The sequence below is a fragment of the Vigna angularis genome, chromosome 8, assembly GCF_016808095.1.
Source record: "Vigna angularis cultivar LongXiaoDou No.4 chromosome 8, ASM1680809v1, whole genome shotgun sequence".
Lineage (NCBI taxonomy): Eukaryota > Viridiplantae > Streptophyta > Magnoliopsida > Fabales > Fabaceae > Vigna > Vigna angularis.
This window is the reverse complement of record NC_068977.1, coordinates 36114644-36134822: the sequence shown is the minus strand read 5'-3', so window position 1 is coordinate 36134822 and position 20179 is coordinate 36114644. Positions and strand designations below refer to the sequence as shown.

Sequence of the window (20179 nt, the reverse complement as noted above, 5' to 3'; positions counted from 1 at the left end):
TAAAATAAAAAAATTTATACCGTGGTCATTCCATTAAATATTCATTTAAAAAGTGGGCAAAAAACAGTTCACGTAGACCCAACTTTGACATTATTTTAGTGTTCTCTTTTTTCTTGATTTCTTTCGTTTTTTTTTAATCTAGAGTTGCTCCAGAAATGCGCCAAGACACTTAATAATATCTAGCTTTAGAGTTTAGTGATTTCGGTATGATTAAATAATTTAAAAAATTTAAAATAAGCACTCAAAAAACAAACATAATTTTGAGATCCATTCTCAAAGATGCAATACTTTTTTTCCTATCAGAGTACACAGCTACCAATCGGGGAAAGATAAAAAAAAAAAACACTCCACAAATCAATAATTCCAGAAATAGCAGCAGATTATTCGTAAAACCCAACGCAAGAACTGGGTGAGTTCAACCAGGGACGAGATCCGAGCCCTAACAGGAAAAGGCTATATTGATGAAATTTTGGTCAGCTACACAAATATCAATTTTCAGCTGTCTTACCCCATATATGATGTAATTTCATTGCTAATTCAGCAGCACGCCTTCTTTCTGAATGACTGAAAATGTGCAGGTTCACGGCCTCCTGAATTGCCGATAAAAGATGCTCCTTGGCTTCAATAGAGATAGCAATGCAATTTGGTCCATGGATAGTACTCATTTCAACAATCTAAAATAAGATTACCATAAAGGATCAGATTTCCCAAAGTTACTTGGTAGCAGAGTAGTAAACGGCATATAAATTCAAAGACAGAAGTGCCCAACTTAGAAGGAAAGGCTTGTTCGTATTTCAGTTATGCATAGTTTGAGCAAGGCAGTTTCTAATTCTACTGCAGAAGTAATACAGAACAAGTTATTCCATATCACATAGCCTCCTCTCACATGATCTTAATAACACATTATTGCTCTTAAATGCTACCCATAACTACCAGTTGTTATATATATATATATATATATATATAATATAATAATGATACATTTCGGATCATGACAGTTATTATCAGTTCCCATCAACATTTTTTCACCTGACATAAAAAGCATTAATAACCATCAAAGGAACATTGAGATCTGCACAGATTTTAAAGCTACTCTTATTTATTCCAAGGAAGCCACTTAATGAAAGGAAAACGGAATTCAAAATGATAATCAATACATCTCTATGCAATACATAATAAGGGTAAGCGAACTTGCCTGTTGCAGCCAAGGGATTATTATACTAAACAATTTTCCTTCGAGAAGATGTGATGCTAAAGTGCTAAGAAGAGCATTGATTGTCTTTACGGATAAACTTTCTACAACTGGACCAGTAGTATTCAAAAGCTCAACGAGAATAAACTCATCGTTGAAACACAAAGCTTCCATATAGGCACTGTTTAGATCCCCTTCACATACAAGACGTTTTACATGCTTCCAGCAGTTTGTGTTATTCTCAGACCAGCCATTTCTGGCATTGGTTGTTCTAGAAGCAGAAATGATACCATCATTTTTTACCAAACCCATTCTTGTTGCATCCTTCGCTGAGCTGTTCAAAACATCCTTCTCTGTACCTTTTCTGCCAGCCTTGACCTTGTAACTTTTCCACATATCTGAACTATCTACAGAATGAATCCCGGGTTGGCTTCTCGAAAATGTCCTTTTCTCCCAACTTTCAGAATTTTTAACTGACAGAGAGACTGATTGCTTATTATTAATTTCTACAGAGGGCCTTGGAGTGCAGATGGAGAACCTGGGAGAGGCTACAATTTCACTCTGCTTCCCTAATTTGGAGGTTTCAGAATAAGAATGCCTTCCTCCTTGAAAAGATTCTCGACTTAATCTATCAAAGACATTCTCTAAGTCTGTCATTCTTGACTGGATTGTAGAAAGGGCATCCATTATGCCAGTTGAAAACATCTGAAAAAGATTTGACAGTATGCTAAATTAAAGATGTTCCTTATACTGTGTGATGCATGACAAAAAAAGTACTAAAAGTCCAGTATAACAATAGTATGCCTATGTGTGTGTGCCAGAAGTCCCACAATTCACATTATCTACGTAGGGTTCAGTTCATTGCCTTTGTTGTTCGTATACGACAGATAGAAACATGCAAAACTAATCTAGGTACTTCACCAGTTTCACACTGTATAAAAAACAACGAAACCTAAGCTCAAGAAACCATCGGATAAAGGAAAATGACTAGCAACAACAGAGTGAAGAATTTAGAATCACGTGTGTATAATACCTGTAATTGGTGTATCATGTTTGCTTGTTTGATTTCAATATCGGAAAGTTGATTCTGAATACAAATCATTTCATTTGCCATTTGCATACAGCATTCATGTGTAGTTTGACGACTTGGCTCTGTGACTGTAGAATCAGAACTACTAGGGTGCTGCATCTTTACGGAGTACACTTGTTCGTCAGAACTTCTTTCTTCACTATACCTTTGGCTTCTTGCAATTGGCTTTGGTACTCCACTATTTACAAAGCAGTCATGAGCAGTTAAAAACTTGGTCTCAAAGTTATCAGTGGCAAGATTAGAAACAGAAGAACACTCCTGCTTGTCGTCCATAGGCACATATTCATAACCAACATCTTGCATGCTTGAAACATCGGCACTCATTGTTTCCAATGGTTTAGAGACAGAACAACTCTCTGATTCTTCAGTCTGGAATTCCACAACAGAGTGGGGTCTGGGAACTGCTACTTCAACATGCCAATCATCAGGTTTATGCTGAGTGTTCCTGGTATAATTTTGACATGTTTTTTTAACAGACAAAGGAATCCTTCCCATGGTTGATTTCATATTAACCTTTTGGAGCCTAACATCTTTCTGTCTGGATTCGGTCGTACTGCTAAGATCAGAGTCGCCTCTGCAGATATTTTCTGTTAAAAGCATGAGCAGAACACAACATAAACAAAAAGCAATGAAAGCATGTCGATGAATAGAATGGTCACTATCAAAAGGGCGCATCACAAATTCACAACATAGATAACGATGATGCCAAGGCGAACAAAGTTACTGGGTGCGAAGAAGTAGAAATGGTGTCCGCTCTTTAGACATTAAATATCAAGTATTGTTGTTCACAAAAGAGACAACATAGGCAAACCTTTTAAGGAGGATCCGGTTTCAGAAGGGTCAGGAGTATCGGGAGCCGGAAGACTTGTCCAATACTTAAGCGCTTGCAAAACAGCATCTCTAACTGGTTTTACCTATAACACAACCAAGGATGAATAAGAATGTAATAAATTGAGTCACAAGAAAGATGAATATAAAAAAACAAAAAAAATTAGAAAAGCACCTTGTCAAATCGACACGACTCAAGGGACTGAACACAGGAAGCCCTGAAACATCCCAAAAAAGAAGCACCGCCCAGAGCGATTTCCGCCAGTGCCACAGAAGCTGCTTTGCGAGTTGTCCAGTCACTGTGCTTTAGGGCGTCTTGGATACTGCCAATTGCAGCGGAGAGAATATTTTGCGTTGGAGCACCCCCAGCCTGAAAAATGAAAGAAACATGTAATTTTGCATGCAATCTTGTGGGATAAAAATTTAGATACAATTCCTTAGGTGTTTATTTGGTACAAGACCACAGATAGGTCGTCTCTTATAGATTATAGGATGGTTAAGGATAACAAAGCTTGAATATGAGTAATTAGAGGTAACTTCAAACCTAGAGTCAAAACTGAGATGACTCGTTAGGCTGAAATATCCGAGTGGGGATGGTGCGCTCTATAGTTGCTTTAAGAGCTTTTGGTAGTGCTTTGTTATCAGAACTAGAGCTCCATTCGTACAGAAAGTTAATTTAATGCAAATCTTAAATGCGCCCAGTATCGTATATATGAATTAATTAATTAATTAAGGTAGAAGGAAAGGAAACCTGGATAAGGGTCTTGGTGAGGTCAAGCAGGGCAGGTTTAGCCATGAAATGAGGGTTTTTAAGCAACTTGAGAGTCCTGAGAAGCATCTTGTGCAGGAGCGAAAGAGGAGGGTGGTGGGTGTTGTGAATGATCCTGGCGAGGCAGAGAGCAGAGGCGGACTGAACATGCCTGTTCTGTTCGCCGAGAGCCTCGAAAATGGGCTTGACGAGCAAGAGAAAGACCTTATCCTTGTGTGAGAGGGCGAGGCCCAACTTGGAGGCGAGAAGGGCAACGGTGTTGACGCAGACGTCCCGGACGACGGAGTCGGGATCCCTGAGGCGCTTAACGATGCTGGCGACCATCTTGGGAAGGTGAGGAAGGAGGAGGGTGTCGTGGTAAGTGGCCAAGGTTCCCATCAGCCTCACGCACTCCTTTCTTATGGAAGCCTTTTGCTCCCACTCCGTCTCCAGAATGCACGACAGGAACGACCATATCCCTTCAGGCCTCAAACCCTGCGCCACACGATCTAGCTCCTCCATTCCTATTTGCTGAGTGTCGCGATCTCCCACCTTGTTCAGCGCACATACTATTCTCTGCTTCAGCTCCAAACCACCGCCTCCGCCACCGCTGCCACCCTGTCCCTTCTTCATCTTCTCTCCTTCGCTTCAGATCACCATTCCACAAGGATACTTCAGATGTTATTCAAATTTCAAATCGGAGCGAATCTCCAAATTCACCTCGGGTTTGGCAAAATATGTCCCCCGCACGCAAACAGAGGACGAGAAGAAGAACAAGGCACATGCTCATTTCTGTTGGTTTTCTATTTTTCGATCAGTGATGAGAGAGAAAGAGTGGAATAGAGAAAGAAATTCAATTTTTGTTCAGTACTGTACTCTCATTCTGCTTATCCATTCCAATTACTAATTCATTACTTCAAATTTCGCGCTCTGTCCATCAATTCGAATTTCTGCTTAAGGACCCTTTTCTTTCCGGCCCATAAGAAACCCATTTCTGTTCGGCTTTTATTTTGGGCTTTGATAATGAGACCATGCTATTTTCTTCTTGCACCCATGCTTTCTATCCGCACATGTAAATGAAAGAAGAAAACCTTTATCTTTGTTTAAAAATATCAACAAATTATAACAGTGCTGTAAGAAAAATTTTCTTTGGTAGACAATTGTGTAATCGGTACCTATATCTAATATTTAACTCTTTATTTCTTTATCCCATATTCATGCACTTTCATGGAAAAGTCTAAATTGACCATGAATCGTATTTTTGGATTGCATAATTTGGACACAGATTATAAATTACCTAATCTGAAGTATATTTTTAAATAAGTAATGATAAGAAATGGACTTTTAATAAGAATAAGAATAATTTAATTATTTTATAATTTTTTGTATAAATTAAATCACTTACGGTTGTTTTTCACTTTTTATCATCTTTCTCTTATTCCAGACAACTTTTCTTTTCATTTTATTTTCTTTTATTTCATTCGTTTTATAATATATTGGATTTGGAAAATAGATTTGAAGGAGAATGGATGAATGAATTTAAAGGAATAAAAAAATATTATGTTGTTTTCTGAATTAAGAAAAAGTTTGAATGATCTAAAATGAAAATTTATGTATGATGTGATGTGTACGATTGATAAAAAAAATATTCCAATAGATAAAATTAGATGATCACTATTTTGTCTTTAAAAATAAATGTGATATAAGTTTAAACGTAAGTAGTGAAATTATATTAAAATTAACTTGTTGTTATTTATAATAATTAAAAATTAAAAATAAAATTAAAAAGAATTTGTCGGAATAAATTTAGAATACATTTTCTTAAATAATAATTTATATATTGTTATTGCAACTATTGTTAACATTTAACTATAATAATAATTAATTTTTGTTAGAGTTATTATAAAATTATATTAATTGATATGAAATCAAAAGTTAAAAAATCTATAGAATTAGTTATAATGAAATTTGCATATCAAACTTCTTGTGTAGGTTACCAACATCCACCTAACACATCACTGCCAAATAACATTTCCCAACTTCATTGCAATATTGGCCATGGATATGGAGATGGACTACACATCAACTATCACTAATATTTTTTAGTTTTGCATGGCTTCATCATTTCCTTTCACTTCACTCTTTAATCAGTTTTCACAAATGTTTCGGTGTAAATGTTTTCCGGTGTGTCTTTGTTGCTTCTAAATGTCTGGGGCGCTCTCTTCTCCTCCATTGTTGTTGTTCGCGCTCCTTCAGCTCGTACCGCTCGTCTACTTTCGCCTACGGAGGGGGAGGTACCTGCGAAGATACTCCGACGCTCAAGTCAGATGTGAGTTATGGAGCCTTAGCTCTCAAGAAAGTGATTATATTATCACTGTAAAATATTATCTAGAGTTCCTCTGGCATAAGTGGAACCTACCTGACGTTTGACTCTGTCATTCTATTTATAAGCCAAATAAAAATAACTTTATCTAAAAATCTGGTTAGTTACACATAAATATCTTAACCGTTTAAAATATCTAAGATATTTTATCCAATAAATATCTTACTATACAACAAACAAAGAAATGATGCAAATGTTGACATCAAATTCACTGCATAATTGATTCCACCCTCCAACATCTTCCATGAACCGATTCCACCCTTTTCAAACATAGATTAATTCTAAGACTTGTAGAATCAATTCCAGCCTTTTAAAACACATCTAAAATCGATTCTAAACATTATGTAATAGTCCATAATCGATTCTTATCCATAATGGATTCTAAACCCCATGCATTCCCTCCCACACGTGAAACCCATTCCCTCAAATTAAAGTGAAGAGTGTTTTGGTATTTCACTCGTGTATGAATAGTCCATTCCACCAAATCTTCATACTGATATATGAAATGTTTTGAATTTCTCTCTAAAATCCTTGCAAACAAATTGTCTCAAATCCTTTGAAATAAATGTATTATTGATAAGTGTGAAAAATACATATTATTTATGCTTATTAATAATCTTAAAGTTGTAATTTCATGAGTTATGTATTTTCTCTCATAGAAAAATGTAATAATTGTTAGAAAAGTTGTGTTAGATTATTGTACAGAAAATTAATGCATCATGAAAGAATTCATCATGATGTTCTCGTTGAGCCACTAATGATTTGCTTAGCTAAAAGGAAGGACACTCGCTCATCGAGTGAGATCAATTAACAGAAGAACAATTGAGTTTTCGCTTGCGCTCAACGAATTATGTATTTCTGGGAGTGGTTATTTAGTCGAGAAAGAAAGAAAATAAGAGAGTTGTTAGGAGAAACATGAAGAAACTCAAGAAAATTGGTAAAGACTACTTCAAGGCATCAAAACGTCCGAATTTCATCAAATGAGTATGTTTTAGATGACTAGGAGTAGTTAATTTCATTTTTCATTGGGATTGGATGTAATGAACTTGATGTAATATTTCTATGCAATATATCGTTGTTCGTTTATATGCTCTTTGTTGAATTTACTATCATTGTATGAAAATATGATGCTATTTGAATGTCTCTCCTTACTGGGAAGTAACTTTGAACATGGACAGAGATAGAACACCTAAGTGATTGGAATCTAGGGATAGACTGAATAACTTAGTCATTCTAAGCATTTGACTTAATGCAAATTGCATGTTAAATTGACTAAGAGATTAACAATTTGATATATGAATTTAGAACTAAATGTCAAGGGATTAGGATTAATATATATTGATGTGAATGTAATAAAATAATGATAGGTTGTATAGAGTATTATCTTCATATGATTCATGAAACCCAATTTCAATGAAGTTTCATCCTAAATTTTAGTCACAATCTCTAAAATTATTGTTATTACAATTTATTTCCATAATCATGGATTCAATCATCGTCATATCTATGTTGATTTTGATAAATAAATAAGATTAGACAAACAAAACACAAGTTCTTTGAGAAAATGAATCCTGAAACTTCTATTTATTATTTATAACAATTTGATACACTTCCCAAAATATTATTAATTACTCCGTCACAAATGAATCCTCACGCATGCATTAATAGTGTTATCCATTGAAACAACATTGCCTTATGTGTTACATTGTACGAAATTCCCCGAGTTCAGAATTTGACACTACATTGTGTGGTCAAGTTCCAGCAGTAGGTTTGGAAATTGCTTCTTGTACCCACTCATCTTTCCACCCACACCTGTCAAATATACGAAAAAAAAAACCTTATAGGTTTGAAATTTAACCCTAACTTCTTCTACTTCTTTCACTTGGTCTCTCGTAAATGCGATGATGATTGTCTCGTCTTTATTTTCCAATATCTTCGATGACAACTTAGTGTTTTGGGAGAGTGTTTGTCTCCTTTATTCTTTCCTTAACCGAATGAAAAATCTATGAAAACGTGAAAAAAATAATTAGGAAAATCCTTTTCGAAATGAAACAGCATATACTTTCGGAGTGGTTTTTTCAGAAAATATATTTATACTTTCGGATTAATCTCTCCGAAACTCATTAACCTCTATTCTGGAATCATTTTTCATTTTCCGGAACACAAACTCAGCATAACTATTATGGAATTACTTTTTCTTTCCCAAACTCTATTCAATTACTTCTGAAATGATTTTTCCGGGGTGTTACATTACTCTTCTGGAGAAAATGCAATTCTCACTTCCACAAAAGGACACCAATTTCAAACAAAGACTCCAAAGTAAAACTGAAATTCCAGAAAATGAGAAAGTGCAGGTCGAAATTAATGGGGTGCAGAAAGCGATTGCAAGTAGGTTTTAGGCGAGCTGTACATGACCTATATTTGGAAAAAAGGGGTAAATGAGTTGAAACCGACTTTAAATAAAAAACATTACCCCAAGCGACTTAAATCCCAAACAATTACCCCCAACTTGGCATTGCTTGAAGGAAGTAAAATCAGCCTAGAACACAAATAGGTTGAGATAATCTTTGGAACAATTACTCCCAAGTTGAAGTTGACATTACTTGAAAAAAGTATTGTTGCATTTAAATTTAAAGTCGTGGTTGAAGGAACAATTTTGGACATTTTATTAAATTTTAATCAATAATAAAAATGTATTTGTAAACATTTTCAAAATCACTTTTTCTCTTACTGTTAATGTTCAATTGTTGTTTCAATTTTTTTATTATTTTTATCACCAACACGGTCATTTAATTTTTTTTTGTAAATATACTACTTTTATTTTATCTAATGCATATTAAACAGGATACAAATTTATCAACTATTTTATTCTTATTTTGCTGTCTTATCATATTCATATGTATCATATCTTTAATCTTGATAAACAAGCCATTGAGAAGATACTACAACACACTCATGTCTTTCCAACAGTGAATCATAAACAAATTGAATCGATTGCCGGAAACAATTTCGTTTTTTACCCAAAAGAAGTGACAAACATTTATATCTCTATTTATGTATGTATTTAATTCCTCTGCCGCAGGGAAAGCAGGAGAGGCGTTTAAGAGTGAGTAATAGAAAAAACGTACAGGCATTCTCCACCAGTTTGCTCTGCTTTCTTTTTAGCTGACAACTAAACTCGTTAGTCACAAGCATTTTAAGAGAGGCATGGAAATAAAAGAAAAATAGGTCGAAATAATAATAGTTATAATAATTTTTTCTTTTAATGTCTACAGATCGAAATAATTGGGACCACACCTAACTAAGTCGATATTAACGGGCTTGCAATACATGGGATCGATATTCTCCCAACGCCCAAATGGGGAATATGTTTCTGTAAGCAGAGTATGAGATCATGCAATTCTTGTTGAAGACTCCCATTATTTCCTGAAGTGATGATAAAGTAAGGTCAAAATTATTTCAACAGCCGACGAAGCAGCTATTTACTTAAAGTGAATAATAAACAAACGAAGAAAGATGCATCATCTACTATTGATTTCAATTAAAATCACTATAACTTTAAATCAGGAATGGATGCATGCTTACTTTCGCACTCCAATTACTTTACACATTTAAACACTTTATGTAAACAATACACAGTGTAAGTAGTAAATAAAAACAAAGTATGCCTTCATACCTGCTGGGGAAAGTCACCATTCTCCATTTGGGAATTTATCAAGTATGCAGCTGCCCGGTGCAGTGGAGTCGGATCTCTCTTGGCCTGTTACATTATTAACAAGGCAGTGGAACAACATAAGTACAATCTCGACATCATTTTTATTTTGTATTTCTCCGGCACAATAAGGAAGGGTCAGATATAATAAGGATGTAAAGCAGAATCCATTGACAAAGTATCCAATTATTTGGGAAAATGTCAAACGTTCATCACATTTGGCATGGACATAATTATAAGCACATCAACTACCAATTAAAGGTAGAGGAAGATAGCTGATCATTTTCATACATTATCTTTAAGCTCCAATCAAGCTGTTATCACACATCACGGAAAGGAAATGAAGATAGAAAAACTAAATAGGATATTAACATGATATATAATATTTTATGACGATATTAGTACGATTAACTATATCATTATATTATAAATTTATTCAGCCATGGGCATATCTATATCTGAGCTTAAAGGGTGGCTGAGTAGATGTAAGCAGCCTAATTCTCGCCAGCAGAGACGCTATTTTCAAGATTAAAGCTGTACAGGGCAGCAACCTTACCATTGCGCCCAGCATCACCCTTGTAGCTATCTCTAAACTGCTTAACTTAAAATCATAATCGTCCTTTCTAAAACCAATGATTAATTGTCCTAAGCCGAAAAATGGGTGCTGTGCAATAAACTAATCAATACATTGGCTACATTACAAAATAGGTAAACTTTGCTTCATACCTGTCCAGCATCAATGAGAGCCAACATAGCCCACCCAGTGTTTACCACATGAGACCTGTTGCCTTCCAGATTTGAATACACCTGAACAAAGACAAATTGCTAGAATGATTACTCAAGAAATGTCATTAATTAAATTGCTGAAAGCAATCCAGCTCGGTGTTAATTTAAATCTTGATGCAAATTACATTTCCACAACCACCTGTAATAATTATGTTCATCATTTCATCTTCTTGAAGTGAGCTTTCCCTTGATATATTTTACAAGTAACTACTACATTCCACTTCTCTAGGGACATATATATGAAATTTATGTTTTACACAGAAATTGAGATAATACTGCATTTCCCTCGATGTTTAAAACAAGTTGTGAAATTTTGAATCCACTAATGCTATTAATTTCATTGTATAGTTAACTACCCAGAACGCATTTGATGCTACCCATGCCAACTTAGTTGACATGGACATCCAGAATAAAAACCAGTCGACTTAATTGGGACATAGGAAATGAGTTAGTACACTACGGGCTGTCAGTTGGGTAGTGAAATTCAATACCCGCTGTTATGGAATTCATTCTGCCATGATCAATAGCAGAACCGAAATTTGGTTTTTGAGGGAAACCCTAGAGGTTGTGAGAATTTCTCATATCTCTAGCGCTGTTTGTTATTCTTTCTTCTAGTTTTTGCAGTTCTCTCTCTTTCTCCGCTTTTCATCTTGGGGACCCTAACAAAATATAACTTCTTATTCACTACGTATACTCCGTTTAACAGAAAGGAAAGAAATAGAGTGAAAGCGAAAAAAAAAAAGAAAAAAGAGAAAGAGCTGAAGATGAGTGAAAAGAAGATAGGTGTGAAAAACAAAGTTAAAATACTTATTATAACTTCATATTTTTATTTATTTATTCTTCTTATTTAAATTATTTTCGACCTTGGCAACTTCGGCATTTTTCATCTCATTTTGTACGGAAAGTAAAGCCTGTCCACCATACCCTCATTTTTCTTACTTTCTTCATACTTTCACTTTTCACAACCATCCACTTCCATTATCCTTCTTCGTTGCCACATCTCTTTCCAGCTACAAGTCCACCTTAGGGCTGACTACCAAAGTTAGTGCCCAAAGCAGGCAAATTCAAATAAAGGACATTTTAATTCTTGATATTATTGCATGTAGAAACGTGTAGGTTTCTTTATTAAAATCCATTTTGCCCACTCTTTTATAGCACTTTTGCACACATCTCTTGAACTTGAAACCAAGGCATTAGTGTAAAGGGGAAATACCGATAAGATAGGGCCCAACAGAAAGAAGATAAAGTGGTTCAAGGATTTTTTATACGAGATAATTAAAATATTAGAATATTATTTATAATAATTAGTTTATGGTTTAATTCCTAAAATGAGATAATGACACTTGTAGGGTCATCCTTTAGCTGTTGGTATGTTTTTAGGCTACATAGATGTACCTTTCTTACCTATGAATGAGAAATATTAATGTTTAGGTTAGTCTTCTTTATAGCTTAATTAATGATAGTGAATTTAGACCAGAGTAAGCTTATAAAAACCCCACTTGACAGGAAGCAGATAACTGTCTATGGAAAATACCCTAAAATTCTACCATTAAAGCCATAAAGAAGATAATGCATAAACATTCATATTATTCATTCAATTTTTTTGATCGGCAATATTTTTCATTCATTGACTCAGATAAGAAGTGTACATTTATACAGCCTAAAAATATACCAACAACGAAATTATGGCCCTACAAATGTCATAATCGAATTTTAGGGAATTAAACTATAAAGTAAGTATCATGAATAATATTCTAATATTTTGATCATATCCTATAAATCCTTTAAGCACAAGACACTGGTCATACAAACATTGGGTAGTTGGTGCTTGCCATAGAATGTGCAGAGTAAAAAAAACTGATATTGACATTAGAAATAACAAAGTTGACCTTGTTTTGACAGGACAGATAGCTCTCTCCCCAGCCACCGGAAGGAAGCTGCTTGGACAGCAGAAATTCACAAGCTTTCCGGAGGCTTGGGCAATTACTGAAACTCTTTCCAGCAGCAATCAATCCTTTTACCCCAAACCAAGCACCATAAGTGAAGCAAACTCCCCAAGAACCATACCTGTTTAGCAGTTTGAGTGATTAGAGATCTACTTAACAAAGAAAGTTCAAATCCATGCAGAAACAGAAGCAGACAGGAAAAAAAAGCGTAGACCAAATATGAGATGTATGAATACCCCAAAAAACACACTTCACCATTATACACAATATCCATAGAAAATTCCCTGTTGGGAGGAGCATACCATGAGCCATCTGAAGCTTGTATATTTTCAATGAAGGCAGCAGATTTCTCTATACAACATTGTATTTCTTCTCGGCGATGTCCAGGATATAATTTCCTAAATGATGCCAAAGCTTGAATTGCTGCTGATGTACATTCCACATAACTATAGAGCACATAAGAAACCATCAAGTTAAAATAAAAAATTAAAATAGTGGAATAAGAGGAAAAAAAGATAAATACAAAAACTGGTATTTAACAAACATTTGATAGCTTACGGATAATCAATAACGATGTCACCAAATGTTTCAGCCGGATTGATTAACTGACAACAGAGAGCATCATCAATATCAACATTTTGAGCTTATAGATAAAAAGTGTGCTTTTCAACTTATATGATTTTAAAGTAATCTAGCTGCTTATTTCCAATGTTCAATCATAATTTATTTGTATAGAAAGGAGAACACAGATAAACCTTTAGTGAAATTAAAAGAAGATATATTGTTATTGGAATTTATTACAAGGTAACATATTTCATAACATGTAAATGGAATTCAAGGAACAATGCCAAATTAGAAGCTTTAAAACAAGATATATGGATTTTGTTATTCTTGCAGCAAGATCAATATGCATAACCTGCCATCACACCTTTCACATTTCAAAGACGATATACTAAAATCTAATGAGAATAGGCTAAATGATGAGAGAGGAGTACCTCCAACCAATTATAAGATCGTTTAAGCTCATATGTTGCAAAACCACCATCTTCATTCTGCAAAGATACGGAAAATGTTTATGAATTTAAAAATAGGAAATAAACACAGTAAATATATGTAAAAACTAACTCATTTTCATCTCTTCTACTACGTTCTTGTATATATAGTAATATTAAAATTGCCCAAATCACCAAGCTAAAATAAAGTGTGTGGATAATTAAAAACTGAAAAAAACACAAAATATGTATAAAAAATAAATCCACTTTTGATTCTTACATTCTTATATAGATCATAACTCAAGTAGTAATAAAATTGACCAGATCACCAAGCTAAAAGAATCAATTCACTGGACTCAATACATGAATAGATGATACAGCTTACAGAGGAAAATATACACACATAAACTCCATCCAAATTATTAGCCAAAATGGTGATCAGCGACGTAAATGATAGTTGAAAGCTCTCATCAAAGCAATGGAAACTAAGTTTAGCTCATTCCCAAACTGAAAGCTAATGGCATCTCACCATACGCTTAGGCCAGTTGAGCTGAATGAGAAAGTACATATGTACACACACCACTGTACTATGGTGGTGTTTTACAAGAAAAAAAATATATTTCTGAAACTTGGCATTATATATCAAGACTAAGTTTAACAAAACACTGCAATCATAACCAGTTAGCTAATACATCTAGCTCTTTCTCTCTTTCCAACTATGTTACTAATGAAGCTTCAGCAATGTTTTAAAGAGAAAAAATGCATTTCATTTTCAACATAAATAGTTAAGAAATATAGGAAACAATTTGCAGTAAAATATTACATGGTCAGGGACTTTAAAAGATCAGTGAAAAACTTAGTAATATTATTGATATTAACATCATATGTATCAGGGATGGCAAACCAATCCTTTTATAAATCTTTTGTTGGGTCCATCTACAAGAAAACCCATCAATTATAAAAATATAAAAAAAAAATTGATTGGACCAATCCATCCATTTACTTTTATGGACAAGTAAAGACCCATCCATTATTCATCAAAATTCAATGAATTCTCCTATCAATTCTTAATGAATCAAAATTAATCCAACCATTTTTCCTCATAATGAAATCTTACATTTACCTTCTTAAGAAGTTTTCAAAAATATTTGAATTTTTTTTTAAACAAATTATTTTTGAATTTTTTTAAATATAATTTTATTTTTCTTAAAATATTAAATTTATGGACGGACTGGAATTCATCCATGAAAAGATTGTCAATACATGGATCAGATTAGATTTTTATTAAATGCATCAGATTTTTAATGGATCAAAAAGGATTAATAAAATTTCTTTAATCCGTCCAATTTGACAACCTTAATAAATATGAAAGGAACCAATAGTAACAAGTAATAGCATAAAATGATATACATGGTATATTTTCTCAAACAATTCAGATTATCTGGTTCAAATGATGATAAGTCTAGCTACCTGTAGTGAGAGAATGACATTTACTGAATCATATAATCGCTTCACCTCCAATGGCTCACCAACTACTTCTGGTGCAATTTTGGATAATGATAGAACAGCCTGAAAAAAAAAACATGAATCAAGAGAGAAGAATCAAATAAGAAAGTCTAACTTGTTTTTATCAATAATTACTTTCAGTCCTTCAGCTGTGCAATCAGAAATTGGCCATCCATGATCTGCAGTTGAAAAAGGCCAAGCACCTTTTGAAATGTGACGATACCATTTATTAAGATCACCTGGACAATCTTCTAAAACCTTTCAAACGAGAAAATTTCTTATCAACAAGGGAAAATCAATGTGATTTATTTACAATGATAAATGCAAAAGAACACCTGGGAGTTCTTAATATAGGTATGAGCTTTTCTTATAGTTGGACCAAATTCTTCAATAAGGTTAGTTGAAATAATAGCTTGGACAGCAAAAGCAGTATCCCATAGTTGACTTCCATTGTAGCCCTGCAACAAAAAAAATGGTTAAAAGTTAAATTTGTAACTCTGTTTTAATAAACTCTAACATAGGACATTAAGAAAAGCTCTTTGTGCAGTAACATTAGTTCCACATATTACATTATAAGGAGACATCATTATAGTATAGTATAATATATGTCCAATAGAATAAAAAATCACTTAATCATTTTGACAAGGTGAAAATAAGTTGATTTATATGTTCACCTGCATTTTCATTCCATCTTCAGCAATCCATAGATAATCATAAACTCTTGGTAGATGCAACTTGAAGGCCTCAGAATTTGGATCTTCCACCCAGCAGCAAAGCATATTTAACACCTGAATAATAATAATTAAGAATGATAATAACTAATTAGACAGTATTCCTAAGTATTTACTGGTTTCGATGGAAATATAAAGTAATCTATATAAGTGGAGAATCGAAGGGCAGCTCAGGCATCCATAAAAAATATAAATGAAAATAAATTGAGGTGAAGGACATAAACAGTCAGCCCAGCAGAGGAAAACTAACAACCAATAGTTTAGCAGAATGTCAGTATTCTCATGCTCCTACTAAAAAGATGGAAATTTAAACAACAATCAACAATTTGAAAGGAGGTCCTAGTTGCCTGACTCCTTTAAACAATCACCTTATTTACAGGACCTATGCATATGTATCGTGTATTCTCATCTTCATAATGTATATGTTCCATTGTTGAAGTAAGAGCCTTCTCCCTTAGCTTTTTGCCAGGCCAATGCATCAGAATTGGCTCGAGGAAATTGTGTAGAGATCCCCAAAGAATATCCTGCACGAGTGGGTGAGGATAGTACAAGTCTTCCTGCACAAGAGCAAAGATAATCCATCTGTAATTCTTATCTGCAGAACTAATAAATTGGTAGCTGGAAGTTTGATATATAAAATCCCAAAATTATATTTGTAACGTCATCCATAACCAAGAGATCAGGAGTTCAATTATTGCTAACCCATTTAGCACATGGAAGTGTTGGTCTGTGCATTTTGTCCAACTTTCAAGACCAAATGGTTCATCCCCAAAGATATAAAAATCATTATTGACACTAGAAATGATAGCCTGTACCAAGGTGTTACAGAGGGAGCAAAGTTTGTCATAAGGATATGGTTGGCATTGTGATAAAATAGAATTCATAGCAACAAGTTGGTTATGAAGTGACAAAAGTAGGATGTAGTAATAGTAACATCATGATGGTCATTGTCGTGACAAGATTTCGTGGTGGTGATGACATAAGAGTAATGCTCAGGCAAGTTCTGGCATCAAATGACCAGGAAACCTGACATATGGTTTCACCAGAAAAAGAAGCCAAAGAGAGAGGGGCCATGTGTCCGAATGCCACTTTCATTGAAATGATTAGTATGAGTAGATCAAGAATATTCTATTGTGGGCCTCAAATTAAAAATGCTAGTGAAACAATTATATAATATATTCATAGACCCAGTTTAGCAGCTTCACTAACCTTTGCACACAGATTGCGAGCTTGATCCCAGTCAATATCATGATATGGTACAGTATAAAGCTCTTTTCTCAAAGATAATATTGTTGGTGTGATTGGACCAATAAACCTCTTTCCATATAAGTAGGACATTGGCAAATAGACCATCCGGCAGTGACACCACATCCTTCCTGTAAGACAAAAGAAAATGATTTATTTCCAAGCTTACAAAAGAATGAATGGAACATCAAACTATGTTCAAGATGACAGAAGACAACCAATTCAATAATGAAACTTTGAGGTCAAGAACCAACTTAAGCTTTGAGGGAAGGGTAGGCATATAAATTGTTTAAAAGTAAACTTTAAGCCTAACTCAATTTTCAACACCCCCTCACACCTAGGTATATACATATCGTCTGTGGGACTAGACATTAATAAGTGGTCCAATAGCAGGTGAAATGATATACCCAACAAACACAAATCTAGTTAGGATAGGCTCTAACCCATTATTCTAATACCATGTTAAAAATTGTTCCTACTACAGAAATATTTTAATCACATCATTTCCTTTTAGTAGATTTCCCTAATATGTCTTCTCTGTGAACAAATTACAATACATAAAAATGGAATAAAGTGCAACAACCTGGATGAAATGGCAGAATGTAGGGAAGGAGCCATATCTCAGGGGGCAGGGGATTATTTCCAGACCATTCGTACACTCCAAGTACCTATCCCACAACAAAATTAGACATAAATACACCACGATATCAAATCTATCATCATAATAAGGTTAACATCTTAACTGAAAGCCACATCTTCCCCCATGACGTAATATGGGTAGCACCACCATGCTCTAGAATCCAGTCACGTGCCTTCTCCATCTCCCCTTCTCCATCATTAGGCCCCTCACCAAGCAATCTCAGAGTAACATAACTCAAGACAGAGCCAAACATGGTGCTTGGACCTTCAATGTGCAAACCCCACCCACCATCCTTATTCTGCAGTTACATTTAAAATTAGGAGAACTACTGGGAGAAGCTCATAGATTAAGAAGCAAAGTGGTATGAAGTCCTTACTTGATGGTTATATAGGTAACGACATATTTCCTTTTTATGCTCTTCAGTTAAAACTGCATTGAGTGCCCCAGTGATTGACAGAGTAATTACCTGTTAAATTTTATACCCACAGAGTATAGGGATCTCATGGTTATCAACGGAATGAAAGAAAAAAAAATCTACATACCAAACCAAATGAAAACAGCAAATGCTGTAGAAAATGGCTAAGTGTTTTCAGAATATTGGTAATATAGCACAGAATAACAAGTTTGACAAATAAGAGGAAATGCTGAACACATAACTTACCAAGCCAGGCATCAGAAACATAGGACCTCCATAATCTCCCGGCCAGTGTCCGTCATGAGACTGGAGAGTTGAATGGAAAGTTACAGCCCTTCTTAATGTTTTTGTCACAACGTCTTCGGTCACATCCTGAATATCTTTAACTCCGACTTTGGGTAAGACTTCATGGATTGGGTTCTCTCTTGCAAACTGCGTTGTTTTACATGGAAGAAAGACGACTGTATAGTACTTAAATGGTGGAAAGTTTTTACACGAGAAATGAAACAAGTTTGACAGCATAGTAAATGAGTAAAAGATGATATAATACAAAATTCAATGATTTGTTTGTTTGTTTGAAGTGAAACAACGATTGATAGGTAAATAGGTAATGTGAGAGAGAATTGAGCCATGGAGAAGAGAGACCTGCAAGCGCATAAGTAGATCAGAGCTGTGTTTTGTTGAAAAGCGATTTTCATGGAAATTCTGGCGAGCTTTCTCAATCTCGAGGAGATCTTGAGGTGATCCGAGCTTAGAATCGAACTCCCACACCTGTCTTCCAACGTGATTGTTGAGAGAGCGAAGCCATGGACTCCCTCCCTCCGCAAACTTGAGCTTCCACATTGTCCTTTCTGAAAAAAGGGGAACAAATGAGTGCATTGTAATTTGCAAATGAATGAAAAAACAAATGACACTAATTAAGCCATTTTGCAGAGAGTGGAGTGCCAAATGGAACAACATGAACCTGTGTTTGCTGGAAAGATCGATCTATCAAATCAAATGCAATCAAAATCGGGAAAGAGAAATGTAATGCACTGCAGTGCAATGATTATTGATTCAGAATTTGCCTCTACTACAAAAATATAGCATCTGTCAGCAATGCATCACGGAACGCGCAGTGGAAACGTACAAATCTTTAATTTATAACGAACATCTACTGCCACCGGGGCGGGGGCGGAGCTAGCAAAGCACAAACAAAACAACTGCCTCTGGATGGATGTATGGATGATGTATGTATGTCTGTCTCTCTGGGCCAACAAGTTCCGCGTGTGGGTTTTGCAACTTTTATTTTATTACTTGTCCGCTTCTGAACACTTTTACTTATACACGGCTGTATGACTATGTGACCATTTTCGTGATTGAAAGTGTTGGACACTTTCCATTTCATATCTAAAAGTAAAAATGTTATTGAAATATTCCTTAAAATATAAAATCAATTTCAATCTCATCCCATTCTTAGTAGTAGTGTGTTAATTTTTACAATTGTGCTTAAGGTTTATTTCTATGCTAATACAATAATTAAAATTGGAGTCTGTCTTAGTTGTAATATTTTATACAAAAGACAAAATAAATTGAAAAAAAGAAAATAAACTAACAATGTTGAGAAATTAAAAAATTGTTTCAATAAATTGTTACATAAATATAAAATTATTGACAGAAAATGCTAAAAAGTCAATAATTTTATACTTAATTCAGCCGATGAAGTCTCTGTTTTAGTTATAGTAAAAAAAGTTTTAATTTATTTTAAATACGATTATATCTTTATTAAATTAATTAAAAAATTATATTTGAAAATAAAAATTAATTAAAAAATTATAAGACAATGTTAATTTGTGTTAGTACTAAAAATTATATTTAAATAAAAAAACTCAAAAGATAAATTGTAAATAAAATTATGATATATTTTAATATAAATTGTTATATTGTTAGATAAAGATATTTTATTCTTAAATTTGTTTTAAGATA

The 20179-nt window shown here is 34.2% G+C and overlaps 2 protein-coding genes across 4 annotated transcripts; both read right to left on the bottom strand.

Annotated features, from left to right (window-relative positions):
• Positions 1–250: 250 nt before the first annotated feature.
• LOC108343873 (TORTIFOLIA1-like protein 2) lies at positions 251–4734 on the bottom strand. The gene is made up of 6 exons (XM_017582296.1): positions 3862–4734; positions 3286–3480; positions 3094–3196; positions 2226–2869; positions 1196–1897; positions 251–674 (listed from the first exon to the last, which is right to left on the bottom strand). Exons 1-6 carry the CDS (start codon positions 4489–4491, stop codon positions 489–491), a joined length of 2460 nt encoding a protein of 819 aa, XP_017437785.1. The 5' UTR covers positions 4492–4734; the 3' UTR covers positions 251–488.
• A 4721-nt stretch (positions 4735–9455) lies between these two features.
• LOC108345659 (cycloartenol synthase) lies at positions 9456–19501 on the bottom strand. 3 transcript variants are annotated; one of them, XM_017584315.2, is made up of 20 exons: positions 19366–19501; positions 19179–19286; positions 18860–19065; positions 18461–18646; positions 18176–18265; positions 17903–18097; positions 17743–17827; positions 17124–17290; positions 16283–16471; positions 15858–15971; positions 15519–15641; positions 15319–15441; positions 15148–15246; positions 13681–13737; positions 13244–13290; positions 12988–13131; positions 12629–12806; positions 10680–10760; positions 9918–10001; positions 9456–9667 (listed from the first exon to the last, which is right to left on the bottom strand). In XM_017584315.2, the coding sequence occupies exons 3-20, from the start codon at positions 19055–19057 to the stop codon at positions 9554–9556; spliced, it is 2274 nt and encodes a 757-aa protein (XP_017439804.1). In that variant the 5' UTR covers positions 19058–19065; positions 19179–19286; positions 19366–19501; the 3' UTR covers positions 9456–9553. The 3 variants fall into 3 exon arrangements, with proteins under 3 accessions (XP_017439804.1, XP_017439803.1, XP_052723043.1); XM_017584314.2 differs by having other exon boundaries at positions 19179–19491; XM_052867083.1 differs by lacking the exon at positions 19179–19286 and having other exon boundaries at positions 19344–19489.
• Between the last annotated feature and the right edge of the window lie 678 nt (positions 19502–20179).